The 23,510-nt window shown below is 50.5% G+C and overlaps 1 protein-coding gene across 3 annotated transcripts in view; it reads right to left on the bottom strand.

The window, feature by feature from the left end:
• The window catches only part of LRIG1 (leucine rich repeats and immunoglobulin like domains 1), a 122,850-nt gene that overhangs the window by 5,397 nt on the left and 93,943 nt on the right, over positions 1 to 23,510 (bottom strand). For all 3 annotated transcript variants that reach the window (XM_029242208.1, XM_029242207.1, XM_029242206.1), the window contains exons 8-13: positions 22,821 to 22,964; positions 20,310 to 20,390; positions 14,719 to 14,790; positions 13,878 to 13,949; positions 9,817 to 9,980; positions 65 to 385 (exon numbers count right to left, since the gene is read on the bottom strand). In XM_029242208.1, coding sequence (XP_029098041.1) covers positions 65 to 385; positions 9,817 to 9,980; positions 13,878 to 13,949; positions 14,719 to 14,790; positions 20,310 to 20,390; positions 22,821 to 22,964 — 854 coding nt within the window. The remainder of the gene's footprint in view (positions 1 to 64; positions 386 to 9,816; positions 9,981 to 13,877; positions 13,950 to 14,718; positions 14,791 to 20,309; positions 20,391 to 22,820; positions 22,965 to 23,510) is intronic.

Consider the following 23,510-nt stretch of genomic DNA (forward strand, 5'->3'; position numbering starts at 1 on the left):
AGAACAATCACGAGTGTGGCTCTGCAGAACTCTTACACCCCAACGGAAGGCGGCACTTGCATACCATTCACAGTGAGCCTGGCCTTGTGCGAGTAGGTGGAGCCGAAGTGGTTGGTGATGACACACTGGTAGCGGCCCTCGTGCCCGAAGGTGACGCGGCGCAGGTGCAGGATGGTGGTGTACTCCATCACCTCCCCGTCCTGAGCGCGGACGTGGGCGAAGTTCTCCATGTCGGCGTTGGCCAGCACCTCGTTGTCCTTCTTCCAGGCGAACGTCATCGGGGAACTGCTGCTGCTGGCGGCTGAGCAAGTGAAGCGGACGTCCTTGCCCACCACGGCCGTGGTCGTCTCTGGCTGGGTGATAATCTGTGGCTTGGGTACGTCATCTGGGGGGAGAAGAGCCAATGTAAGTAACTCAGACTTCCGGACACAGGGACCAGCTGCTGTTCACGCGAAGGAGAAACTGAGTCAGACCCGAGCAGGGACCAGTCCTTTCGGGGTCCCTGTGCACCCTAAGCTGTCAGGGACTTGCACCGTGGCTGTCTGACCGTATCCAATTACAGATACGTGAATGGTGATCCCTCCGTGGTCACGCTCCTCGATTCAAACACATCCACTGGTAGTCAGTTATCAAAGCAATCCGCAGTTTCCATGAGAAGACTACATACACGGCTTTACTCACTGTCAACACAAGACTCACAGAGTCAACCGTGAATGCGAGGGCCTCACCCACAAACTTTACTCCAAAGGGAGTAGGGGATGAAGTACTTCCAGAACGTCAGAATAAAGACTTCTGAAAATCTGCATCTCCTATTAAAGCAGTGAAAATATAAGCAAAAAATGATCACAACCAACTTCTTTGGAATCTTAGAAACTAGCTGAAGGCTAGAACAACCCATGAAGTGTTAATTCAAGAAAACACGTGAATCTCAGGAAGAAAAGTGAGCTTTATGGCATTATAACCTACCCGAAGTCCCATCCCTCTCTCTCCAGCTCTACAGTAGCATGGAGACTCAGCAAGCCTAGCAACCAGTGAGGGGGGCAGGGTGAGCTGGGCACGCCCACAAAAGCTGCATCTTCGGGGCTTGCCTTTTGTTCCACCTGATACAGTTTGCTCAGCAAGGGAAGCCCTATTCCAGGGGCATGTGGTAAAAATAATCAGCAGTCAGTGCTGAGGCAGAAGTATCAGTTGGAACCACTGACAGGCTGGCCAGGAAACTGCAAGGAAATTGGGTGAATGAAATGTCATCAGCAGGCTTTGAAGAGGGCACCATGTTCCCGAGGACCGAGAAGGCCACCTGCATGTGCAGCGCTATGTGTAGCCCAGGAAAGACCTCAGAGGGTCCAAATTTCTTCCCTGTGACCCTCATCGAGGATCAGTGCAAACAGGAAGTGATGGCACACCCCCAACACACAGCAGAGATGCTGGGCAAAGGACAGGAGGCCTGAAGTAATTTAAGGACTCTGTCCAGTCATTAGCTAACCACTAAGCCAACCACAGAGGGACTAAAGTGGCTGCATAGAACAGATTTTACAACATGTGTCCACGAAAGTCACTAAACAAGTAAACTGTAACAATAAACTGAACAACAAACCCCAGGGGAAGACACAGGGAAGATCTGATTTCCAGAGTTGCTACACTATTTAAAACACTCATTTATCAACAAAGAAAAAATAGAAAAAAAAACACACACAAAGCAGTCAATAGAAACTGTCCTTGAGGAAGTCCAGATCTTGTACCTACTAAAAAAAGACTTTAAATTGGCTTTCTAAATATGTACACAGAACTAAATGAAACCACGGCTAGAGGGAAGTATGTAAATCCTTTCCCACCAAATAAAGAATATCAAGAAAGAGCTAGAAATTGTAAAAACGAACCCAATATACATTTGGAGTTTAAAAGTACAAAAACTGAAATAAAAAATTCACGAAAGGAGCTCAACAGCTGAACTGAGCTGGCAGAAGAGTCAGGGAAATTGGGACAGGCCAACTGAGGTTATCCAGTCTGAGAAACAAAAGAATGAAGGTGAGCAGAGCCACAGAGACCTGTGGGATAGCATCAGGCATAACAACATACAAATAATGGGAGTCCAAGAAGGAGGAGAAAGAAAAAGGAACAGAAAGACTATCTGAAGAAATCATGGCCCCAAACTTCCCAAGTTGGATGAAAAGTTTACATCTACACATCCGAGAAGCTCAGTGAACACCAAATGGAATAAATTCAAAGATCCACACCTAGAAGCTTCATAGTCAAACTGTGCAAAGACAAAGAATCTTGAAAGCAGCAAGAGCACAGCAACTCTTCACATACAAGGGATCTTCAATAACATTAACAGCTGATGTCTCATCAGAAACCATGGAGGTGAGAAGGCAGTAGGAAGACATGTTCAAAGTACTGAAACAGAGACTGTTAACTAAATTCTATATCCAGCAAAACGATCCTTCAAAAATGAAGGAGAAATTACAACATTCTCAGATTTAAACACAAAACAACAGAGAGGGCTTCCCTGGTGGCGCAGTGGTTGAGAGTCTGCCTGCCAATGCAGGGGACACGGGTTCGAGCCCTGGTCTGGGAAGATCCCACATGCCATGGAGCAACTGGGCCCGTGAGCCACAACTACTGAGCCTGCGCGTCTGGAGCCTGTGCTCCGCAACAAGAGAGGCCGCGATAGTGAGAGGCCCGCGCACCGCGATGAAGAGTGGCCCCCGCTCGCCGCAACTAGAGAAAGCCCTCGCACAGAAACGAAGACCCAACACAGCCAAAAATAAATAAATAAAAAATAAAAATAAAGGAATTCCCTTAAAAAACAAAACAAGAAAAACCAGAGAGAATTTACAGCTATCAGACCTGCCCTACAAGAAATACCAAAGGGAATCCTTCAGGCGGAAATGAAAAGACGCGTCAGTAACTCCACATAAACAAAGAAAAAAACACCATTAAAGGAACTACATAGGTAAATAGGTAAGGACTTTTGTTTGTGACTCTCTTCTGCTCCTCTTCTTTCAAAATATCAACAAAACTGAATAATACATAGTTACAGTAGGGTAGGGAAAAGAAGAGAGAAAGGAGAGAAGACTCAAATGCTAATCAAAGAAAGGACAATACTACCAACCTTACAGCAACGAACAAGAATACAGAGGAATACTATGAGTAACTGTACACCAACAAATTAGATAACCTGTCTGAAATGCACAAACTGAAAGCTGACTCAAGAAGAAAAAAGAAAATCTGCACAGATATAACAAGTAAACACAATTTTAAAACTTCCCACAAAGAGAACTCCAGAGCCAAATGGCTGGTGAAATTTACCAAACATCTAAAGAATTATCACTAATCCTTCATAAATTCTTCCAAAAAAGAAAAAAAAATAGATGAGGGGTGAACATTTCCTAACTTCATTCTATAAGGTAAGTATTACCTGATAACAAAACCAGAAAAAACAGAAAACTATATACCTTTATGAGTAAACATGCAAGAATTCTCCACAGTCAGTAAAACCAAGAGCTGGTTCTTTGAAAGGGTAAACAAAATTGACAAACCTCTGGCCAGGCTCACCAAGAAAAGAGAGAGGACCCAAACAAACAAAATAAGAAATGATAAAGGAGAAATAACAACCCATACCACAGAAATACAGAAGACCGTAAGGTAATACTATGAACAAATTCATATATGAATTTGGCATTTGTATATGCCAACAAATTCGACAGCCTAGAATAAATGGACAAGTTTCTAGAAACATACGGCCCACCAAAACGGAATCGAGAAGAAACAGATAATTTGACCAGATGGATCACTAGGAGTGACGTAGAATCTGTAAAAAAAAACAAACAAACACAAAAAACCTCTCTACAAACAGAAGTCCAGGACTAGGATGGCTTCACAGGCAAATTCTACCAAACACACAAAGAAGAACTTACACCGATCCTTCTCAAACTCTTCCGAAAGATTGAAGAGGAGGGAACACTCCCAGAGACATTCTATGAAGCCACCATCACCCTGATACCAAAATCAGACAAAGACACTACCAAAAAAAGAAAATTACAGGCCAAATCTCTGATGAACAGCGATGCAAAAATCCTCAACAAAATACTAGCGAACTGAATGCAACAACACAGAAAAAGGATCATACACCACGACCAAGTTGGATTCATCCCAGGGTCACAAGGATGCTTCAACATACGCTAATCAATCCATGTGATGTACCACATCAACAAAAGAAAAGACAAAAACCACATGATCATCCTGACAGATGCAGAAAAAGCATCTGATAAAATTCAACATCCATTCATGATAAGAAATCTTAACAAAGTGGGTACAGAGGGAACTCATGATAAGAAATCTTAACAAAGTGGGTACAGAGGGAACACATGTCAACATAATAAAAGCTATTTATGAGAAACCCACCACCGAGTATATAATACTCAACAGTAAAAAGCTGAAAGCCTTCCCGCTAAAACCTGGAATAAGACAAGGATGCCCACCCCTACCGCTTCCATTCAACATAGTGTTGGAAATCCTAGCCCCAGCAATCAGACAACAAAAAGTATCCAAATCCAAATTGACGCCACCCACAAGGGCTTAACTTCCGAAATACACAAACAGCTCATACAGCTCAATATCAAAAAAACAAACAACCCAATCAAAAAACGGGCAGAAGACCTAAATACACATTTCTCCAAAGAAGACATACAGATGGCCACCAGGCACATGAAAAGATGCTCAACATCGCTAATTATTAAGAGAAATGCAAATCAAAACTACAGTGAAGTACCAACTCACACTGACTTGAATAAAAAAAGACCTTCTGTAAGCTAAAAAATAAAAAAATCTCAACAAACATACTACCAAACCAGGGCTTCCCTGGTGGCACAGTGGTTAAGAATCCGCCTGCCAATGCACGGGACACAGGTTCGAGCCCTGGTCTGGGAAGATCCCACATGCCGCGGAGCAACTAAGCCCATGCACAGCAACCACCGAGCCTGCGTGCCACAACTACTGAGCCCAAGTGACACAACTACTGAAGCCCACACACCCAGAGCCCATGCTCCACAACAGAGGAGGCACCGCAATAGGGAGTAGCCCCCACTCGCCGCAACTAGAGAAAGCCCGCGCAACAGTGAAACCCAACGCAGCCAAAAATAAATAAGTAAAACAAAAATTAGAAATATAAATGAAAAAACCACAAAAAACTAACAAGCCAAATCCCATAACATATAAAAAGATGTTATACCATGACCAAGTTGCACTTATCCCAGGAATGCAAAGTTGTTTTAACATCCAAAAATGTAATACACCGTATCAGTAAAATAAAGGGAAAAAATCACGTGATTCAACAGATGCAGAAAAAGCATTTCACAAAATCCAACACAAAACACTCAACAGGGCTTCCCTGGTGGCGCAGTGGTTAAGAATGCACCTGACACAGGTTCAAGCCCGGGTCTGGTAAGATCCCACATGCTGGGGAGCAACTAGGCCCGTGCGCCACAACTACTGAGCCTGCGCTCTAGAGCCCGCGGGCCACAACTACTGAGCCTGTGTGCCACAACTACTGAAGCCCGTGCGCCTAGAGCCCGTGCTCCGCAACAAGAGAAGCCACCGCAATGAGAAGCCCGTGCACTGCAACGAAGAGTAGCCCCTGCTCGCCACAACTAGACAAAGCCCGCACACAGCAATGAAGACCCGGCGCAGCCAAAAATAAATAAATTTATTAAAAACAAAACGAAATACTCAAATTAGAAATAGAAGGGAAATTCATCAACTCAATAAAGGTCATCCATTGAAAACCCACAGCTAACATCATACTTAATGGTGAAAGACTGAATGCTTTTCCCCTGAAATCAGGAGAATGACAAGGATGTCTACCCTCATCCCTTCTATTCAACATTGTACTGGAGAACCTGGCCAGGGCAGTTAGATAAGAAAAAGAAAGTAAAAGCATTCAGATTGGAAAGGAAAAAAACTACCTTTTTGCAAATGACATGACGATCATATATTTAAAAAATCCTAAGGAATTCACCGAAAAACCGTTAGAACTAATAAATGATTTCAACATAGTTACAGGATACAAAATCAACATAAAATTCAATCCCATCTCTATACACTAGCAATGAAAACGTAAAAATGAAATTAAGAACTCCATTTAAGTAGCACCATAAAGAAAAAACACCAACAGGAATAAATTTAGCAAAAGAAAGTGAGACCCGTATAACGGAAGCTATAAAATTTCATTGAAAGAAAGTGAAAAAGAGCTACAAAAAGACGGAAAGACATCACATGTTCACAGATTGGGAAGACTTAATATTATGATGGCAATACTCCCCAAATTAATCAAGAGGTTCAATGCAATCCCTATTTCAAAATCCCAGTTGTCTTTATTGCATAAATGGCAAGCTGACCCCAAAATTTACAGGGACATGGGAGGGGACCATAACAGAAGAGTCTTCAACCAGAAGACCAAAACTGGAGGACTATGTATGAGCTAATAAAATTGTGCAACTCTTAGAAGAAAACATAGGTGTAAATATTTGTGACCTTGTCTCTGGCAATAGTTTCTTAGATATGACATCAAAAGTACAAATGACAGAAGAAAAAAAAAAGAAAGAAATTGGACTTAATCAGAATTTAAAACCTTTGTGCTGCAAATGTCAAGAAAATGAAAAAAACAAAAAAAACCCAGCCACAGATTGGTAGAAGATATTGGCAAACCTTATATCTGCTGAGGATCTAGTATCCATAACATATAAAGAACTCTTATAACTCAACAATGAAAAGACAAATGACCAATTACAACATGGGCAGAAGATTTGAGTAGCCATTTTTCCATGGCACATATACATATAAGTCCACTAAGCATGTGAAAACATACTCAACATCACTAGGCATTAGGGAAATGCAAATCAAAACCACAGTGAGATTCCACTTCACATCCACTAGCATAGGTACAATTTAAAAGGCAGTACCAAGTGCTGACAAGGATGGGGAGACATCAAACTCCTCATACCTTGTTGAGGGGCATACGAATGGTGCAGCCACTTTGGAAAACAGTCTGGCAGCTCCTTAAAAAGTTTAGCATGGAGTTACCCTATGACCCAGCAATTCCATTCCTAGTATATAACCCAAGAGATTTCACACACAGACTTGTACGGCAGTGTTCATAGCAGCATTATTTATAATAACCAAGAAGTGGAAACCACCTGATGAATGGCTAGATAAATGTATACCCATACAATGGAATATTTATTCAGCCACTTAAAAAGTAATGAAGTACTAAAAATACATGATAAAAAAATTATACTAAGTGAAAAAGGCTAGTCACAAAAGACTATGTACTGTAGGATTCCATTTATATGAAACATCCAGAATAGGTAAATCATAGAGACCTAATGTAGAGGAGTGGCTGCCAGGGAGGAGACAGAGTGACTGCTAATGGTTTTGTGGTTTCTTTTCTGGGTGATGAAAATGTTGTAAAATTAGATAGTAGTGAGGGTTAAACAACCGTTCCATGTTCTAAAAGCCACTGACTTGTACGCTTCAGAGGGGTGAATTTTATATGTAAATTATACTTCTGTTTTAAAAAACAGCTTTGTTGAAATATAATTTCCTTACAATATCATTCACCTATTTAAAGTGGACAATTTCACGGTTTTTCGTATATTCACAAATATGTGTAACCATCATCACAGTCAACTTTAAGAACATTTTTCATCACCTCAGAAAGAACCTCTGTACCTTTAGCTATCATCCCTCTCCCTCCACCCCTAAGGAACCACTTTATCTACTTTCTACCTTTACAGGTTTTCCTATTTTGGACATTTTATGAGAATGGAATCATATATAACATACGGTGTTTTGTGAATGACGTCGTTCACTTAGCCTTATATTTCAAGGTTCATCTATACTGTAAGACTGATTCCCTTTTATGACCTAATAGTAGTCCTAATTGTATGCCTATACCACATTTTATTTACCCATTCATCAACCGATGGGCATTTGGGTCCTTTCCACTTTTTGGTCAGTATGAGTAATGCTGCTATGCACATTCATGTCCGAGTTTTGACGTGGACATACATTTTGTTTCTCTTGGGTATTTACCTAGGAGTGGAATTGGCGGGTGATATCGTAACTCTACGTTTAGCTGTTTGAGACACTTCCAAACCGTCTTCCAAAGCAGCTACGCCATGTTGTACTCCCCTCCCCCAAAGCGTAGGAGGCTTCCTCACCAACACTTGTTGGTATCTGACTTTTTGATTCTAGCTAGCCTAGTGGGCGTGAAGGGGTTATACTTGCATTTTATAAAAAAGGAGTGGGAGATTCCCACAGAGCTTGAAACTTTGATCTCCTGCCAAGTGTTTTCACGATTCCCATTAGTACTTGATGATTGTTTGGGTTGGAGCCTGAGTGAAAATGTGGAGGTGGCTCTGAGAAATGTGTCAAAACTGCTACATCTCAGAATACGCCAGGGCCACAGGCCGGAGGCTGGGGGCAGCGTGTCTCAAGTCCTGCCGTGGCTCCTATCCAAAGGGAGAGGTTATGTCCTGTGGCAGGAGGCAGGACGGAGGGGCAGAAAGTGCAATTTCAGGGAGCTCTGTGACAACAGAATGGTCAGGGACCAGAAACCCAAGGAACAATGGATGGCACGGCTATTCCATCCTAGGCAATGGGGGGCCATGTGCACAGTGCCCATGAGAATGACAGTAAAGACAGCTGCTTCGGCAGGGCTGCTACCACGTTGATAGTGTACTTAAGGCTTCCTGCTGGACTGGGTCAGGAGAAAGGAAAGCAAGCCTGCTCTCAGAAGTGATGGAGGTGCTGGTGAGTGGGCGTGTGGAAGGAGGACACCTGTATCTTGATGTCAGCAGGCACACTGGCTACTGCTGTGCCCAAAAAGTAGGACAGAGAAGTGGACCACTGGGGTCCCCAGACCCTACGGGAGCCCCTGGTTGGGAATATCACACCCAAGGCTCAAGGCAGACCAGAGGGATGAAAGGCAGCAGGATGCACACCTGCCCACCAGTTCCAGTCAGGCCCGGGAATGCCACCCTCGCTCCTGCTTAGAGCAGAAACCAGCAACAACTCAAAATTCATCTCGCTCTTTGAACACATCTTTCTGACCACGAGGCTGCATCACCTCTATTTGAGTGTGGTGTGTGGTGCCTGTGTGCACGTACGTGTGAGTGTGTATGTGTGTGTGTTTCTGTGTTCAGATGCTCACCATTTTCTGTGCTCCTTGCAGCCAAACTTGGATCCCAACCACCCCTGGTCCAAAAGATGGCAAGACCTACATGCCAACAGTCAGGAGGAAAAAAGAATTTAAAGCCACCAGTGCCGATTCCAGTGCTTTGGAGACACAGCAAGAGTGCAAGTCAACATGAAGGAATTCTTTTCACTACAGCAGCTGCTCTCCTGAGACTCATTCTTCCTGTATTTAACCTTTCATTCTTGGGGCTGGAAAGAAAGAAACACACAGGGAAACCCCAGCCTCGTATGCTGAGGAAATTCACAGCTAAATCCGGGCACCAGCGCTGTCTTGAAACAACACAGCCATCTTCCTGTAACTGATTATTTGCCGTGTAACTGAAGCAGCTCGTGCTCGCTCCTGGTTAAACGCACGCACTCCAAGAACCACATAATGAGGCGACGGCACCGTAAACACTACGTGTGGTTTCAGCAGGAAATGAATTGTATCCAGCTGCTGATGGGTAACCGTGGGCTAGGGCTAGGGTTGACTCTGATCACAGGCATCACTCCCACAGTGAAGCCTCCTGGCCTCCTTACCCTTTGCGGAAAATAAAAAAAAAATCACAAAGACAGTCTTACCACACACGAAACTCTCTGGCGGCACGGCAAAGATGCTCTGGCCCTTCAGTGACTCTGGGTGGGCACAGGTGGCTGTCACGAAGCCCTGCAGCGTCCTGCCCAGCAGCCACGGGGGCAGCCACTTCAGCTGGCAGTCGCACAGGAAGCTGTCGCTGCTGATATGGCTGAAAGCAAGACAAAAGGGTCGTGTGAAGTGTGACCGCAAAGGAGGGATATTTGCCTCTGTGCCCGGAATGACCCATCGCCTCCGATCCGCTTCTGCCGTGAAAGTCAAGCAAGCTTGAATGGGAGATGCTCGCTCTTACGGTTCCTCTCCTGCGACCTAGAGCGGTAAGTACAGTCTACCTGGAGGCTGTGAGAAAATGCAGCTTCTGGCTCAGTGGGTTAGATTCTGCATCGCTAACAGGCCGCCAGGTGATGCTGGCTCCGCTGGTCTAAGGGCCACACTTCAAGTAGCGGCCACCCGGAGTTCACACGTGTTCCACGACAGCCACTGCGCTCATGTGACCCCAGGGACGCAGTCTCCCGGCCTCTGACCATCCCACAGACAGGAGTAGCACAGCCTCCTCTCTGCTTTTTCCCACCCCCCTGATAAGCCACTTGGAGCGTCCAAGCTCAATCTAAGGCTCCGATCTAAAGTCCGAAACAAGCCCCGAGAAGGGCTCCTTTTTCTATATGGCTGCTCTGTTTTTATTTGGCAGAGCTGCATGTTTTCTTGCATCCAAATGTCAGCCTCGCCGGCGTGCTCCCCTCTTGTTTGTGTATTTATCTCCACACCAGCACTATTCAGGAGGCCGGCAGGATTCGGCTCCGCTCCCTAAATAGTGCCTGTGAGTTAATTGCCACTGCCCAGGGAGCATGAGAACGCACAACTTGGGTTTTGTGAGGCTCCAACCAAAACAGAGAATATTTTCTTTTTCATTTCTCAGCAACTGAGGATCAGCTTTTTCAACAGAAATCGGAATCGCCATCTCTGCGGACATTCCTTCCTGAGGAGTCACCCGAAGATAAGTCAGCCGAGGGGCTGAGCTGCCGTGTTCCTGGAAGACCTCGGGCTGTGAGCTCAAGAGCGGAGGTTAGCCCGGCACAGGGATGGACACAGGACTTATTACATGCGCTTCCCTGGAATAAACTGTCCCCAGTACATGGTGACAAAAAAGGGGTACCGGGATGCTCTGAAATTCCAAAAACGTCACATGGGCCAGTGATAGAGCAATGGCTTCCTCCCCGCCCCCGCCACCACCATATTCCTCAGGCCCCTTTCTCGTTCTTCATTTCACTCTGACCTTCTAATGAGCAGGGAAACCATCAAACTAGTAAACAGCAAGGCGGAGAGAACCTGAAGGCAGAGAACCCAAGGCAGAGACGAAATGACATAGAATCTGCTCTTCGCTCCTCTCCTCACTGTTCCCGAATGAGCTGGGCATTGTAACCAAATAATTTTGCGAAGTGCTCATTCAAGACTGAAGTAATTGAGCACAAAGCCATTATAACAGGGATGCTTGCCCATATTAGACCTTACAATCAGCCCTAGGTTTTGTATTTGATGGGCGGTGGGGCCCTGCTTAGTGATACGTGGAGGGAGGCTCTGTTGAGGAGTTACTGTAGGTGGCGGACGGGCCCTCACAGGTGAGCGCGAAGAAGTGGCTGAATCACACCAGCCTCTGGAGAGCTTCCCAGGGCAGGCCGTGTGTGGTGGTTGGGAAGGCTGCCGCCAGGCACGGGAGAACTCACGAGCCCAGGCGAAGAGTGGAAAGGGCCTCTCCCCCTGTCAGAAGCACCGACGGCTTCCCATCAAGGGGCATCTGACGTGCCTGCCCCTTTCTGCAGGAAGGCCTGGGCACTACACACGGAAGTCTAGAGGAGGACACTGGCCATCTCGGGGAGACTTTAGGCCCTTTTGTCGGGGACAGGGACATATTTCATTCGAACCACAGGAACAAACTGGAGAAAACAAATCTGACGTTTATCCTTGATCAGAAATGTGTTTGGAAAGGGTTAAGCTTCACGTCATGCGTTCAGGGCATTTGCTGGCCGAGCTCCCTAGAGAATTTCCTGCCTCCTCTGCATGAAACCCTCCTCACACCGAGGGGTCCAGACCTTAGAAGACGGCAGGTACTCGGGGTGGACAGAAGGCTGTCCTAAAGAATGAGTCAGGATTAACGGGACGGAGGGAGAGAAATGGAGGCACCCGGTGGGACACCGACCTCCCCTCCACACGCACACATCACCTCCGAGACCAAGCGTAGGCCAGACGGGGGATCGCTGGTGACCCCAAGGCTCTGCAGCTTCCCGCAGCCAACAGGCACGGCCATTCCGGGCCCCCGCCTGCAGCCATCCCGGCACTCCGCTGGCTTATATCGCACATTTTCATGATTCCAACACCAAATGTGTTTCTAATCATCGCTTGTGGAAATTTACCCAGAGGATGACTAAGTGCACAGCACAACCTGCCTTGATCCAACGGGGGAAGAAAATGACCAAGTGGGATTAACCGTTTCTCCCATCAGAGGACTGGGCCCACGGCCGGCCCCAACTGGTACATGCAGCGGTTGATGGGAAGCCTAGGCAGGGGGCCAAGGCTGAGCCTCCAGAACCACACGGATGCATTTGCGGGGGAGGGGATCCAAGCACCTGGAAGGGCCCAGTTAGTCCCAACTAGAAAACTGTCTCAGGAAACCTGAGTCTTTAGGAGGCCCAAAGGAAAATCTTCTCTCCCTGTCCTGCTCTCTTTCTCTCTCTTCCCTTTAACTGGATCTTTTTTACTTCCAACATGTTATTTGGGAAGTTTCAAAGACAGAAATGCTGGAGGGAAATGCACCGTGAACACTCACAGACACACCACTTTGTAAAGTCTGAATGTTCTGTGATACCTGCTTTATCACATATCTATCCAAGTGTCCATCCTTCCACGAACTCCCGTTCTAAGATCAGGACCCTTACGAGAAAGGGCACGAACTTGACAGACTTGAATCTCGCAGGACACTGAACGTCGTGAGGCCAGGGCCCGTCCACCTCGCCTCCCCTCACTCACCCCAGGGAATGCCACTGGGGCCTCTTCCTGCTTCGGTTTCCAACTATGGGGACTGCACCCCCCCTACTGCCCCATTCCTCCCCTCCCCGCCACCACCGAGGGTCCACCAGGATTGGCCGCAGGGACAAGGATGAGCTCAGGGTGCAAAGACGGCCATTGGCATGCCCGATTTTCTCAGCACTTGTAGGGACCCAAAGCTGCACCTTTAGGGAACTAAACATTATGGCTCAAAGTCAATGGCTGCAGAATCGGATTCACGTACAGGAAGAAGAAAAGAAACCTGGGTGTTGCTACCTGAATACTTAGATGAGCTCCTCTGCCAGAGACTAGGACACAGGCAAGCTCTTCTAACCCTTGTCGCCCATGGGCCCACACGGCAAGTCCGCAGCAGCAGCATCACGGCCCACAAACACCACGGGGGCCCTGGGAACACACGTGCGCTGGGCGTCTCCTCGCTCTCCCACGGTACGTGTCACCATCCCACGGAGAGCTCTGCCCTGCTCACAGCCCACCCAAATCTTTTAAGAAGCCCCTCTCAATACAAGCCCTTCATTGTAGGCACCCCTAAAAGATGAAGCACTTGTTCTTGACATAATGAAAGGGAGGACTATCCATTTTACAGAAGAGAGTTTGTTTCACATCATCCAGAGCAGCGGTTAGTCAACGACGGCCTGCAGGCCCACTGCCTGCTTTTGTAAATAAGAATTTATTGGCACACGGCCACACCTATTCGTTTATGTATTATTTATGGCTGGTTTCTGCTACAAGAGTCAAGTTGTCATGGCAGAGGCCCTGTGGCCCAAAAAGTTGAAAATATTTACTGTGGCCCTGTAAGCAAAAGTATACTGACCCCTGATTCAGAATAAGCCCCCAGAGGGCATTTTTTTTCAAAAAGACAATTGAACTTACAGACAACTATAAACGATCACAACTGTTATATAAAATAAAGCATAATGCAATTAAGGCACTTCTTACTCTGAAATCCTCTACTCATGTTAACTGGGGCCACAGAATCCCCGGTACTTACAGCTCTTTAAGATTCTTCATCTTCACAAAGGCATCAAACTGGACAGATCTGATTGCATTCTCTCCAAGGTTCCTGAAAAAACATTCTTTACTTAGGCAAAGAAACTCCAGGCGCTCTTCAAGTCAGCCACGTGTTTGCGCCACGACGCTCAGGGATTTTTCCTGACAGCCCAGGCTTCGCCAGTGAACCACAGGCACTAGCCAGACACCCATGTCCTGTCCTAAGGCCACTGTAAGCGGCTATTATTTCACCTACATTGACACGTGCAATAACTCTGGAACGAGCCAGCCTTAAGGGTGGCATCAAAGCTAAGCCAAGGCCCGCTCAGCAAGGCAACAGGCAAAACTTTCCCAACAGGATTGTGGTCGCACTTGATTCAAAGACAAAATACCCTAAGAATCAAGTACTAGAGGCATCCGCCTCAGTTGGTGACACACGGACGTCTCAGGGCTGGCTCCGTCCTCTTCCTCCCAGGCTCTCAGAGGCAAACACACCAGGAGGAACCTCCCAGTTAAACCCAACGTGTACTCAGCACTGCGGCGCTGCTTTAGCAGTATAAAGGGTCCTGGTGGAAGTGGAAGGGAGCCCAGGGCCTGAGCAGGCCCAGGCAATGGGGAGGCCAGGCAGGAGGACGGTATTTATCTGAACACCGAGTGGCCATATGTTCTGTAACCGTTTCTGGCATAGGCAAAACGAAGGCCAAAGTTGAAGCTGACTTAGAAGGAAGCAGCTGGCGTTTCCAAATAGCCTGTTTCTCAGTTTACAAAGATGCTTTTAAATTGCTCACAGACTTCCCCGGCAGCCACGTTTGGCAGGCCTGTGGGTCGGGGAAGGTACTCACAGGTGCTCCAGACCTTCCAGCCCTGAGAACGCTCTCTTAGCCACGGACTTGATCTTGTTTCCCGACAGAGTTCTGCAGTTTCCAAACATCCAGAAACAGAGGTGGCGTGGGAGCGGGAGGGAGAGCAACAAGGGAGGGTGGGGAGAAAGAGAACACACAATTAGGGTGGTGCTATCTGATAAGTCTGTCCAGGGAGAGGCAGGTGGAAATCTGACCTGTGCCGAGATTATGCATCTGCGGTATGTGGGCCCTCCCCCTTCTGAAATGAAATACTTTTACCTTTATTAGAATTTAACAGTGATGACAGGTAGGAATTGCATGCACTGTCTCGCCAAAAAGGCCCCTTGCAGTGTTAAGTGGAAATCACCTTGTCCAGCCCGGGCTCGCTCTCTCTCTCTAAGGACCACCCTGGGGGGAATGTAGCCATAGTCCCACAGGGGAGAGAGAACTCACCAATGCTCCAGCGAGAGGAAGCAGTCAGGAGGAAAACTCTTGGAACTAAAAACTACCACCCACTTCTGAAAGCTGCCTTCTGGGGATAAAGGTGCCCGGAGGAGGCAAGAGGAGGACAGGACAGTGGGTGTCTATGGAGACGGCCCCCCAGCTCCGGGGCACACGCTGGCAGCCAGGATGCGGCCACAGTGCACTGCACCCCTTCCTGCGAGAAGGCCCCTCGGCTCTTCAGCAAGAGCCCGGGTTTTAAATGATGCCAACGGCCCGAGGTTATTAAATCCTAGATAGACAGGTCCTCAACGGTCAGCCCCCCAGGCTATCTAATGCCTGTACCTGGACCACCTACCCATGAGAAGGGGGGTCTCGCTTCCAGAGAATTCCAATCACAATCTCATAAGTGACTGTCAAGAGTTTTCTCAGAAACCCAAATCTGGCCCCTGCAGTACACATGGAAGAAATGGATGCTTCTTCCATGGGCTGTGTCATCCAAAGGGAAGTCTGTGTTGGAATTGGGGTAGGGGTGGCGCCTAGAGTGGCTGGACATTGGGAATGAAAAGCATCAAGGTTCCAGTTTTCCCTCCTCGTTATCAGATGCTCTGATGAGAGCCCACCAAGGAGTTCCCTCTAACTGCTGCTGGCACAGGAAATTCTGCCAGCGAACACCTGAGGTAGTGCTGACAAGTATGGGGCTCTTTGACGATGGTGTCCACCGGGACTCTCCAAAGGGTAGGTTAAGAAGGACGTGGGCTGCTGGGAACCAGCTCCTGGGAGGTCTCAGCACCGCAGATGTGGGACAGGGACTCCTAGGCACCGAGGGCAGGTGATCAGGAGAAAGCCTTCGAGAAAGGCAGGCCGGCTCAGCCCCTCACCAGGAGGGGGGATCCCTTGTCTAGAACCCACTGAGAACCAGGGGAAAGATCTCGACTAAAGGCCAGATCTACCTTCAGACCTTCGTTAAGACGGGACCCACAAGGGAAAACAGCAAGCACACAGCCCTCCCTGAAAAGAGGGAAGAAAAGAAATGTGAGCCTTGAAGAAAACCAAAGACGGCAGGGCAGCCTGGCACTGCCTGCCACACGGGCCCCGGGCTTCCACCCAAGTGCCAAAGGCTCCTGGGGCCCGGCAGGCAAGGACCAGGAGGCTGCCTCCAGGAGATGGGATCACACACACAGAGGACCCAGCCCTCGCCAGGGGACTCGGGAGGCAGCTGGACCACAGGGCTGCCGCACCCCAAGTGCGTCAGGATGGGTGCCCCCCAGGTCCTCTGCTGATGCAGCCCCCCTGGCAACTCTGGGCTCGGCCCTCAGACAAAGCAGCTCTGTGCCCTGCCTCCGGAGAGTAAAGGAGCACAACGGCCAGAGAGCCCTTTGCCTTCTCCTTCTCTGGGAGGCAGTCTGCATGGATGTGAGAACAACCTCACCCAGAAAGCGTTTCCACAACTGCACCACAGAGCAAGTCCAGCCAGCACCAGCCCGCAGGGCACCAAAGCCCGGCGCTACTGAGAGCACTGCCAACCTCTCACTCACTCAGATGCCCCAGGCCGAGCCACTGCGGGCTCCAGGTCCTAGTGAACGGTATTGAACTGTTTAGTGAAATCTTCCGTAAACGAGATCCAGGAAAAAAAGCTGTGCTTTATATCATCCATTAAATATTAGTCACGTTGGCCTCTCCTACCGCGAGGGCAGGCCGCTACTCCTAACGGCGACAGTACCAATAAAACAAACTCTCAAAGGCTCGATGATTCAGGAGCTCATCATCCTGCTGCTGGATTACAGTAGGTCCTCACATTCCCCAGCAGGCGTCTGTGGGTGGGGGCCGGGGCTCGGCTAGCAGACTGTGGTTCCAGTGACAGGCCGCTGTGTGCAGATGGGAGAGCTGGGGCTGTGGGCCAGGCGTGTCCCCGTGCCTCTGTGCCACGTGCTGGTGGACAGCGGAGACGTGGCGCACCTGATCGATGGCTCCCCAGAAGGCAGAGCCGGCCCCACGTCCCCCGCGCCAGCGACCTGGAGCAGACGGCGACCCTGGGGATCACTTATCACACCCTCTCCCCCATCCCCGCCAACCCAGCCAAGGGTCTTGCGGCTCTTGCCGCCTTCACCCCAGGAAGGCTGAAGGGCAGCAGGTACTGCTGTGTCACTCGGCCCCCTGCCCCCAGGAATGCCCTGGAGAGAGCTGGAACCACGGGGCGTGCGGCACCTGCCTCCTCTTCGTCCGCAAGTGGCCGAACCCTCCCCTCTGCGGCTGACCTGTGCTCCAGAAACCCTGCCTCCCCTCCTCACTGGGCTATGAGCTCAGCAGGCCCCCAGCAGGTGTTCCGAAAGCATTCTGGAAGGAGGGGCGTCGGGCGGGTGAGTGTAATAAACGCCCTGCCAGGAAGCTCCGGATTGAGGAACCATCCCAAACGGCTGTGTTCAGCAGAGGGCAGGGCAGGCTTCACAGACGGAAGCCTTTTATGGCTCCGCTGCTCACGTGTTCCTTTCCTGGAAGACGTTTTAGTTTCGGGCTGCCCTTGGGCACGGCAGGGAGAACCCCGGGTCCTCAACTAAGAGAGTGCAGCCAGCCAGCGTGTCCACCTTCCCTTCTGAGGGAGGTCTCTGACCTCCGCCCCTCAGCTGCTTCCACCGCCGAGCCCACCAGCGGCTCTAGAGGGACAGCCCTCCTCCTGGCTGATGTGAGCCCCCCCCCCCCCCACATTTCTAATGGGTCCGACAGACTCACCACCAGGCCGCTTAAACAGGGCCTCTCGGTGGCACAGCCACGCCGCGGAGCGTCCGCGCGTTGCTCTGGAGAGACCAGCACGGGTTCCTCCCCGCTTCATTCAACAAACGTTGACTCAACACCGTTAGCAGTTAGGAAGGCGGCTCCAGGCTGCACACGGGCTGGTTTATGTGGAACCAGAAGCCCAGCGTCCCCAAGGGCCAGGCACACCTCATGAGGCAGGAAGAGCCTCCATGGCCCACTCACAGTGCTTTCTAACCGGAGCTGTGCGCCCGAATCACAGGAAAGCACGGGCCTTCCTTTTCCCCTCTTAATGCGGAAGATTTCACACACCCGCGTAGGCAGACGGGAGGGTGTCGTGAGCCCCACGTGCCCGCCACACAGCTACGACCGTCACCTGATGGTGCCAATCCTGTTTCGTCTCTGCCCACTCCTCACTCCCAACCCGGGCTGGACCACTGGGAATATCTATCACATAGTTTTCTTTTTTTATCCAAGAAGAGGATTTTTTTTTTTTTTTTATCTTTTGCAACATGACCCCAACACCATGGCACCTAAGTAAATGACCGCATATATTTAATCATATTAAGGAACCACTGTCACTGTCCCGATTTCCCCCAGTTGTGTGCGTCTCTCCGTTTTTTTTGGAAAAGGATACAAGAGCCTCCAGGCCCAAGATCCTGATCAGTGGGGCTGGGTGGGAGGAGACTGGACACTGTATTTTACAGTGTCACCGTGAACCCACTGCTTCCAAACACCCACGTCAAGCGGCTCAGTGCAAGCAAGGGTTGCCTTCTTGGGACTTTACACAGGACTGTTACCCCAGTCCAGTGGGTCAAACGCTGGACTGTTACCCTAGCCCAGTAGGAGAACATGCTGGGGAACAGACAGCAGGCGATTAGGAAGGCGGCTCTAGGCTACGGACAGCGAATGGCTTTTGCAGAACCGGAAGCCCTAGTGCCCTCAAGGGTCACCGCCCCCAGCTGGCAGGGAAGAGCCTCCTGGAAGCCGTGACACCCAAGAACCGGCTCCAGGTTCCACCTCCGGGACAGGCCCCGCAGAGAAGGCTTGTGTTGAATGGCTGCTCAGGCGCCCAGCACCCCGGCTCCACCATCCCCACAGCTGCATCCCCAGCTTGAGGCTCCTCTGGTCAATCACAGGCCTCTGTCCCACCCCGTCGTGCTGTCCTGGCTCTTCCCAAGCCTGCTGGGTAAAGGGTCCAGGAGGTGGGGGAGAAAGGAGCATTTTTTTAGGGGAGAAAAAGAAGGCCGACAGGCACTTGTGACCCACTATCAGAACGCAGGAGCCTCAAGAAGAGAGAACGAATCGTCAGACAGCCAAAACGGCTGACGCGTACAACTCCCAGACTAGTAAACGCGTGAAAAACCCCACTTTTCAAAACAAATTAGAAACGTTAACTCTGCAGAAAGACCCTCCCACCACAGGCTTTCCCGGAGCCTCGCCCTCCACTGCTGCTTTCAAAATATTTACTTTATCCTCGTGCTCTGCTCGGCTCGCCGTCACCACAACAGGCTGGGGGAGACGGAGTGGGGGCCGTCTTCTGTCTTGTCCTCCTCCGATCCCTCCCCCACAGGAGCTAGTAACAGTGATAACAGCTCCCACCCCCATGCCTATATGTTCCTTGGGAGGCATCTGTAGAGTGCTGGGGAGATGCAGAAAGAGGGTAGGACTAGGGGAGGCACAAGGCTTCGGGGCCACACAGGTGAGTCCCAGGCCTGCCGCCCACTGGCTGTGTGATCTTGGGCAAAATCCCTTCCCCTGTGTTTCCTCACCTGCAGTAGAAAGGATGCGTGACACGGCCTGGCCTCCTGAGACAGACGTCACACGCACGCACGCGCGCACACGCACGCACACACACACGCGCACACATATACACACACACGCCTCGCAAATTCTAGGAGCTTAGAAAAACAAACCCCAAACACCAGAAACCTTGAATAAAAAACACCTACTGTATGGTAATGATTGTTTCCATTTACGATTATGATTGACAACAAAAAAGACTGCCCGAAGACTCAAAACCATCAAGAGTTACTTGGCTTCAGACATTTAGAATTTCTAGAAATTCAGTAAGAGGGCAAGACTCCTTTGAGCAAAGAACAACAAAAAAGTTGGCTGTTTTCACATCAGTCAAGAATTGAACGGGAGAAAAGACCCAACGGGCCTCCAAACACCAGCTCTCCAGCCCCAAAGAAACCAACACCCAGGGCAGCGATGAGGTGGCGGGTCAGGGAGAAGGTGGGATGCCTTCTGCCCCCCTATTCAGACTTTCCTTCCCAAACAAAAGAAGATAAATGTGCCAACGCTCCCAGGGGCGGGCGCAGAACACACGGTGTAGGGGCCCGTGGAGCCGTCTCCATGCACCAGCCCCACGGATCTTCCGACGCCCAGATACTCACAGCTTGCTGAGGCTGTCAAGCCCTGTGAAGGCACCACTGGTGTCCTCGATCGTCCCCGAAATCTCGTTGTGGTCCAGGTCCCTGGGGAGGAGACAGACAGAAAGCTCACCATTCAGTCTGTGGCAGGAAGAGAGACTCACACCCATTCTGCCACCTTGAAGAAGCTCGAAACATCTCGGTGTGTTCTAGGTGCCCAAACGGAACATCCAGTTAAGATTAGAGGCGTGGGCTTCCCTGGTGGCGCAGTGGTTAAGAATCCACCTGCCTATACAGGGGACACGGCTTTGAGCCCTGGTCTGGGAAGATCCCACATGCCGCGGAGCAACTAAGACCGTGCACCGCAACTAGTGAGCCTGCGCTCTAGAGCCCGCGAGCCACAACTACTGAGACTACGTGCCACAACTACTGAAGCCTGCGCGCCTAGAGCCCGTGCTCTGCAACGAGAGAAGCCACCGCAATGAGAAGACTGTGCACCACCACGAAGAGTAGCCCTCGCTCGCCCCAACTAGAGAGAGCCCACGTGCAGCAACGAAAACCCAACACAGCCAAAAATAATAAAAATAAATAGATAAATTAATTAAAAAAAAAAGATTAGGGGCATGACCACTCAGCCACCCTGCCGTGAGAACTGGCTTTCTCAGCCTCGCAACACAGCTGACGTAGGCCTTGGACTGGCAGCTCCCCAGCTGCATGTGCTGCTCCCCAGTGGGCACATGCCAGGCCCCAGCAGAAAGCCTGCTTTGGATTCTGCCCCCAAAGAGCGGACTTCTGTCCACTGCTCTGAGAATGAGTCCGAAAGGTTCCCTAAGGTTCCCACCTGCTTTCACCCCAGCCAGGGTCCCTTTCCTGGACTTGACCGAGAAACTGCAGAAGGCACATGGAGGAAAGGACAGGGAAGAAAGAGGCCCCGGCACAGGGCCCTCCCTAGTGGGTTTGGCGCCCAGAGCCCGTCTCCCCCCAGGGCCTGCACAGGTGCTGACTCCCAGCCAGGGACGACATCTGGGTGCTGAGTCAGACTGGTGACCCAACTGCCAAGACCAGAGGACCAGGCCAACTTTTCGGCCCAGTCTCCGCCAACAATGCAAATCACAAGGCCAATGACTCAGCTTCCTCCCCCAGCTTCCAAGGGCAGGTCACCCCAGCGGGCAACACACCCCACCTGGCGACCAGGCCCCCGTGCTGCCCTGGGCTGGCCCGCTCCAACTTTCCACGAGCTCCACCACACCTTCACCTCCTGAGCCTCAGCAGACGCGGGCCAGGACCAGAAAGGATGCTTCTCTCGGCTCCCGTGAGCGCCAGCGGGGAGGGGAGCTCGGACCTTGGAGAGAAATGCTCATTCTGACCTTTACTTTACAAGCGGAAGCTCAGAGCCGAGATCCTGAGGCTGGAAGGGCCTCCTCCTTTCATCAGGTTCCTCCCATTATCTTGGTCCTGAAACACCCGGGACCCGGGGCTGCTGCTCTGTATGCCTGTCTCCCTGCTCCGAGCCCGGTTGCCAAAGTTTTTTCTCACTTCTCTGGCCTCCTCAGTCTGAACGTCCCGGCCTTGTCATTCAGCACTGCCATGGCTCCGAGGCTGACCTCGGCTTGAGCAGCCTGGCGTCCGGGCTCTTTCTCACTCCTCCACGACCTGGCATGAAAGCCTTCTCTGCCGCCTCTGCCAAGCGCAAGTGCAAAGGCCTTCCTCCCCGTCATGCTGGAACAGGCCGCTCTTTCTGCAGGGGGCACAGCTGGGAGGGAGGCCTCAGACCCCACGGCCACTGCCTGTTGAAATCCAGATGCCGCTCCCACCGTCCCCAACCCCCGCTTTATGGCTTCTTGTTCTGTTGCCTGGAAGTTCTCGAAAGCCCAGAAAAGCCCAGAAAATTTTAAGTCCCAGAAAAGCACCCTGCAGCAACTCCTGGCAACTCCCTCCACCTCACGGGGAACTTCGAGGGAAATGACATGATCATCTCCATTGTGTTAAATGACCCTAAAAAGGCTCCGGGAGAGACACGGGATTCCCTCATCACCTCTTCTGGAAACGGGCGTCCTGGAGGCAGGCTATATGCTGAAGAAGTTGAGACGCTAGCCCAAGACACGAGCCTCAGGATTGCCCTGTGGCTCAGATAGAAATACTCGGGACTGAAACGTGGAAGTCGCAGCGGGAAGGCTCAGGATGGGAAAGACGGCCCCAAGGCTGCTGATCTGCGGGCGGCAGCGCGCAGCCTGGGGAACCTTTCCCACTGCCGGACCCCACGTCCCGCCAAGCGCACTGCAGGAACCAGTGCGTGGTGATGACAGTTTTCTTTGAGTCGTCATCCCTCTAGGCACCACCCCGGGGGGAACGAGGGACACTTTTCTGCTCAGCTAGCTCTTTTTCGATTTATTACATGAAACTTTGAGAGTCTGGCACACATCACAGGTCAGCTTTGGATCTAATTCTGACTCAAGACCAATGAGAAGGGAGTGCAGTGAGGCAGCTGGTCTGCTCTGTTCTGCTCTCCCACCAGCCCAACGGGGAAAGACGCACAAGACACGCAGGCTTCGGAGCCCCCGGAAGGCGCCTTCCGCAATGTGACTGATGGGGTTGTGGCTGAGGCGCAGAATGCGCAAGCTGCTCAGGTCAGCCAGGCTCTCCTCGTCCAGCCGGGTCAGATTATTGAAGGACAGGATCCTGAGGAAGGGGAGGGGAAAGCAAACATCACCATCAGGTTGCACGGCATTGCCCTCCCTCTCTTCTCCCGAACGTAGAGCCACGGTCGGCGAGTCACCTAGGTCCCAGCAGGAAGGGATACGCCCACGAGGATCCCAAGGGCAAAATGGTCTCACAGCTAGAAACCCACCAGGGCTTGGTACCCATACATTTTGACTCCTGGAAGGAGGGCTGTAAACTGTGAGCACTACACAGCACAGGGTCATACAACAAAGAACCGCAAGGCTCCAACCCCTGCATACACCTGGTGTCCATGGCTGGTCCTGATTCAGGCCATGACAGATCTCTCACGGCTGTGGCCTGAGACTCTGGACAGGACGCCAGCGGGTTGTCATAGTGAGCAAGGGAGCCAGACAGCTTCCCAGCATCGGCCAGCAGAGGGCACCACCAGCCACTGCCTGGAACAAGCCTTCCTCACTGAACTTCAGGCCTCACCTGGGCAGCACCGGGGGCGGGGGGGGGGGGGGGGGCCCCAAGAAGGGCACCCCTGTGGAACTCACCTTAACC

The sequence above is a fragment of the Monodon monoceros genome, unplaced genomic scaffold (assembly GCF_005190385.1).
Source record: "Monodon monoceros isolate NGI ecotype Baffin Bay Population unplaced genomic scaffold, NGI_Narwhal_1 Super_Scaffold_3, whole genome shotgun sequence".
Classification (NCBI taxonomy): Eukaryota; Metazoa; Chordata; class Mammalia; order Artiodactyla; family Monodontidae; genus Monodon; species Monodon monoceros.